At 50.6% G+C, this 5,166-nt stretch overlaps 1 protein-coding gene across 3 annotated transcripts in view; it reads right to left on the bottom strand.

Annotated features, from left to right (window-relative positions):
- Positions 1-5,166, bottom strand: part of RFFL (ring finger and FYVE-like domain containing E3 ubiquitin protein ligase) — a 72,437-nt gene that overhangs the window by 5,199 nt on the left and 62,072 nt on the right. For all 3 annotated transcript variants that reach the window (XM_006774201.2, XM_006774200.2, XM_015570821.1), the window contains exons 4-5: positions 2,503-2,586; positions 1,327-1,537 (exon numbers count right to left, since the gene is read on the bottom strand). In XM_006774201.2, the coding sequence (XP_006774264.1) occupies positions 1,327-1,537; positions 2,503-2,586 (295 nt within the window). The remainder of the gene's footprint in view (positions 1-1,326; positions 1,538-2,502; positions 2,587-5,166) is intronic.

The raw sequence follows: 5,166 nt of genomic DNA, 5'->3' as shown, positions 1-5,166 counted from the left end.
CCCTGCTGGGAACCAGGGTGGCCGAGAGCCCAGAGAAACACCTGCCCTCCCCACTCAGTGCACACGCTGAGGACTCAGAAAGCTCCTGCTGGTGTGTCTGGTCTAGTCTCAGAACAGAGGGGCTCTACTGATTTGCATGAACAAAACTGCCAAGCAGGAAGGATACTGCATAAGCACAATATCCCTTGCTATTTTTTTTTTATTGATTTCAGAGAGGAAGGGAGCGGGAGAGATAGAAACACCAATGATGAGAGAGAATCATTGATCGGCTGACTCCAGCACGCCCCCTACTGGGGATTGAGCCCACAACCAGGGCATGTGCCCTTGACCGGAATTGACCCCGGGATCCTTCAGTCCGCAGGCTGACTTTTATCCACCGAGCCGAACCAGCTAGGGCCCATTCCCATTGCTTTTAAAGCTAGCATTAAGTCAAGAAAGAAGGTACAGTCTGTTCCAGTCAGCCAGGGCATCCTGATGAAGTTCCCCTCCGGAGTTCCCATCTCCTATTCTCTCTGTCCTCACAACTCTAGGGCGATTCTGGGGACAGTCCCAAAGGGAAGAGTGAGCCTGATCAGGTGACTGGCCAGACGTCCCCTAACTCTGATGAATTTGAGCTACTGGGAGAGGAGAGCCTGAAATCTGACTTCAACTACTGTTAGCATGCAAGGAATCGAAATGTTGGTTGGCAGGAACTAAATCAGTTGGGGAGGAGAGGGAAGGACGGGAGGGGGAGAGAGTTCTAAGTGACATCATTTCAGGAAATGCAGAGCTAAACACGTTTCTCTTCTGCAGGACTTTCTGCCTTTACTAGTAAAGCAAATTCGTAGTATCTACCACGAATCAGTAACGGGGGGTAGGGGTCATAACTAAGTATTTTTTACAAACTAATTTGATCACAGACCTAGATACTATACTGGCTGTCACCTGAAAATGATACCGTGTAGAATGATTTGGGAAAGGAATAAAAGGAAAAGCCCAGGTATGAGAGTCTCTTCACACAGTGTGCGCAAACATTTGCTTCCTAATCTCCCTACTGGTTAAGTATTGTTGGAGGTAGTAGGGAGAGTGGTGGGGGTGACATAAGGTGGGAAAGGCCATGAACTTAGACCAGGAAAGTCTCAATTCAATTCTGGGCTCTAAAACAGAAAGGGGATGAATAATGCCTATGCCATAGGCTGCTCTGAGGGCTAAATAAACGTATACAACGCCTAACCCAGTCCTGGCACTCAACTCCAAATGGCAGCTATTACTAGATGGGGCAAACGTGTAAGGAGACTCCTTCCTTGGAAGATGCTATTATGCTGTGGAGTGACAGCTGCCACTCACCCAGGTGCTGGAGGCCTTTCTGATCCTTGTACAGCCGTGTCACCCTCTCCATCAGCTCCCACTTCTCACAGCAGCCCTTGTAGTTGACGAAGTTACGAGCCAGGATCTCTTTCAGCTGCCGCACATTGAGACCTTCAATGTCTTCCAGGTCGGTCAAGTCAGACAGAGAAGCCCTCCGGCCCGGGACGAAGCTGTCCTCTGAGTCAACGGACTAAACAGGCAGAGATGAGACTGGTGGGCTAAGCTCTGAACTCCCCTGGCTCTCTCCCCAAGGACCCCAAAGCACTCTCACACCATCTCTGGTGACTGACCTCAGAAGCAGGAACAGAGGCAGGGAGAGTGCCTGGCACAGTGCTTGGCACTGAAAAAGCCCAGTCCCTGACTGACCCACAGATCTGTGCTCAGGCCCAACAGCCACAAACCAAGCAGTGCATGTAAGAGAAGGAGCACGGATTGGAGTCTGATGACCCTACCTTTGAATCCTAACTCCTCCACTGATTAGTGCTGAATAATATGTGGTGAGCTGCTCCTCTCTCGGAGCCTATCTGCCCCCGCATGAAGGAGAGAGCAGTGCTAGCACACTGGGTTCCTGTGAAGATTAAATGTGGCAGCACAAGATGCCTCCTCGCATGGCGCTGGCCTTTCTCTCTCCCGACTGCAGAGATTTCTGCTTTCCCAGGGAAGAGGCAGACTTCCCTGGGAGCACTCCTCTGAAGGCAACCTTGACCGTAACTCCATGGCCCCAACGGCTGTGTCCTCTGGACTGGTCCTGCCGTAGCTGAGGCCTGCCTCCCTCCCAGCTTTCCTCCTGATTATCTGACCTCCTTCCCCTGACAATGGCTACTGTGTGCTTGAAGCAGAAGGACAATGAGATCTGCACAGCAGCACCAGGAGCCTGCACTCGGGCAGCTCTCAGAAAGTCAAGAGACTGGAAACTAAGGGGCCGTACGGCTCCCCTGTCTCCGCTGTGACCTCACAACTCCGCACTAACACTCTGACAGTTTCGAAGGAACACTAGCACCAAACCCCAGCCCTGAAACAGAATTTCAGAACTATCATCCCAGACTGATTCTTCTCTCCGCCTCAGAGTCTGTTGAGAGGTTCCTAATAACAGCCCAAGAACACGAGGCAAACGGCAAAGGCAGAGACCCACACCCAGACCAAGCAGAGACCCACCTGGGTCTCATCCTCAGCAGGTGCCCTGGCTGTGCTCTCCGGGCGGATGGGTTCTTCTTGGTCCGGAGACACGTGGCCATTGGCCTGTGGGAAGAGAAAGGTGCCATCACAACTGCAGAGATGCCCCAGGGATTAGCAGAGCATTGACCTGTCCTGAGCTCACACCATGTCCCATGACTCCCACCTGCTCCCGAAATCTGTAGTCTTGCACAACAGCCTGACAAAAGCTTGCTCTCTAATACTGACTGTTAGGCAGAGAACCAGAGTGCATGAATTCTGCCCACCGCCAGGATGGCATTAGCCCACTAATCGCTGAGGTACCTTCAACACTCTGGTGGGAGGAAGATCCTGTGTCCACTGCAGGAGGTTGCTCGTCAACTGTCACTGAATTGTTTCTTGCCACTGACCCCAAACTGCCCTTTCTATAATGTCCACCCTCCATCCTTGGTTTGCACCTCAGACCAATGTCTATTGCTTTCTTCAAACTGTTCACAACATGTCTTTCCTTCCTCAATACTAAATCCTCAACTGGCCCAGCTGAAACCGTTTCCGGACCCTCACCGCCTTCCTCCCTCCCTCCGGCCCATCACCACGCTCACAGTCTGGAAATGGGGTCCAACCAGCCCGGCAGGCACACTATTACTGAGAGCTGCCTGAAACCTGGTCAAACATTTATTTTAAAGCATCTAAGAGCCGACTAGCCTAAGACTACATAAGACAAATGCTTGTGCTTACAAAGCTTCACTGCTTAGAATTCTAACTTCTCAAACAGTTCTTCTGAGGTGCTTCTTCAGGTTTCACCAAAGACTACTCAGAACTATGACTCTCTTAATCCCATCACCATTTAAGCCACAAGTCCCTTAACTAGATTCTTTTCACCCACTACTCCCTCCAGGCAAAGCCTCCTGTGAGCCCAGAGCAAAGAGTGTCAGGGCCCACAGGCCTTGTCCAGCAGTGAGGCACCAGCAAAGGGACAACCTAGGAAACCGGTCACCCGCTGGCCCCAGCCACTCCTCCCCGATTAGGATCCGTACATGGAGCTAATTAAGAAGAGGCAAGCAACTACAGCAAGAATGGAAAGTAGAAATCGCCACCACCACCCAAAAAGCCAAGAGAGGATACAATCTCGTGTGCAGAGGAACAGGTACTGGGAGGCACCCCAAACCATGTCTTTATCAACACATGAAAGCTCATTCTCTCTGAGCTTTATGCGGATGTGTACGGACTGGCCTCCTGGTGTCACCTGGGAGTTACAAAACCATCTTCCAGAACCTAACCTGTTTCTAAATAGGAAGCTTTTGTAGGTCCATTTTTTTTCTTGGAAAGAGAAACTGGATCCCATGCTGCAAAGCATATTGCCTTGGCCCACTGGCTAAATCAAAATCTACAACCAGCATCTGTCCAGTTTTGCTTATTCCATACACTTCCCTCCCTAGCAGCGACTGCCAGGGCACTAAAGGTAAAGGAAAGGACCCCGGTGGAGCAAGCACTACGAGATTTGCACACTAGTGCAGCTCACTGTGGAGCTGTCAGGTGGCCTTGCACAAGTTACTTGACTTCCCCCATGTGTGTTTTTCTGGCTTGCAAAAGGTAGCTCTCACCAGAACAGAGGATGTGAGCTGACATGAAGGCCTCCAAGAACATCGGAGATCAGAGAAGTGCCCAATTAGATCTGGCACATACTGTAATCTGTAGGTGCATCTGAAAATTTCCAGTTAATGATAGGAACCTTAAAACCTATTCCTTTCATTGAAAAACCCACCTGAAGGTTCTTTAGGGGAAAATAATTTACTCAAGTTGCTCTCCCAGCTCCCCCTAAACAGAGAGGAGTGCTCAACTAAGCACAGGGAGGAAGTCACAGCAGGAGGTAAAACCTGCCCAGCAGAGAGAGCCAGAGCTTAGCAAAGAGTTAAACTCCAGTTGGGTAGAAAGCATGCTCAAGCCAACAAGGGAGTAAATGAGTTCACTGCAGGTAAAGTATGCTATCACGCTGGCCTTCATGCCTCAGTGCCCATCAGAGCTGAACCAGGGGGCCCAGTCCTGGCAAAAGAGATCATCAACGGGCAGCAGCCATCCACTCCCGGGGTGAGAATGTGAGTACTATGCCAGCTCTAAGTAGCTCAAAGCTCTTTGGGCGTGACATCACACTAGTCAATCCTCCCACCATCTGGCAAGAACGAAAGTGGCCTGGGATTACTAACCTCATCTCACTGTTGAAGGCTCAAAGTTCACCCGGGGTGACCAGAGAGTCAGTGACAAATTAGGTGTGGAAACTGCATGGGTCTTCTAGGTCCTAATCCCCCCACTAAGGCATTAAGTTCATCCACAGGACACCATCAGTCCTTACGCAGTGGTCCAGTCCACCCGCCTCACTCTTATCCCACTTAGGTCTGTGTGTCCACCTTTCCTCTTAGAGAGGCTTTATGAGGGCAGAAACAATGCATTACTCATTTCTGTACTTCCTGTGCCGGTTCATAACTCAGTCAATGTGCTGTTCTTAGCTTACCATTCCCAGGCCCCACTGGGATGTTGACAAGCAGTGTATTTTTCATCCAATGCCAACCACCCCTGCCCAAACAGTGCGTGGTCAGAGAAGCAGTGCCCTTGTCTTGGTTACTGTGCTTCCCTGCTCTCCCTTCCCTCTACATGTTCCTTTCGTTCCTA

Source organism: Myotis davidii, unplaced genomic scaffold, assembly GCF_000327345.1.
Source record: "Myotis davidii unplaced genomic scaffold, ASM32734v1 scaffold327, whole genome shotgun sequence".
NCBI lineage: Eukaryota > Metazoa > Chordata > Mammalia > Chiroptera > Vespertilionidae > Myotis > Myotis davidii.
The sequence above is the reverse complement of the archived record's forward strand: the minus strand, read 5'-3'. Positions and strand labels throughout refer to the sequence as shown.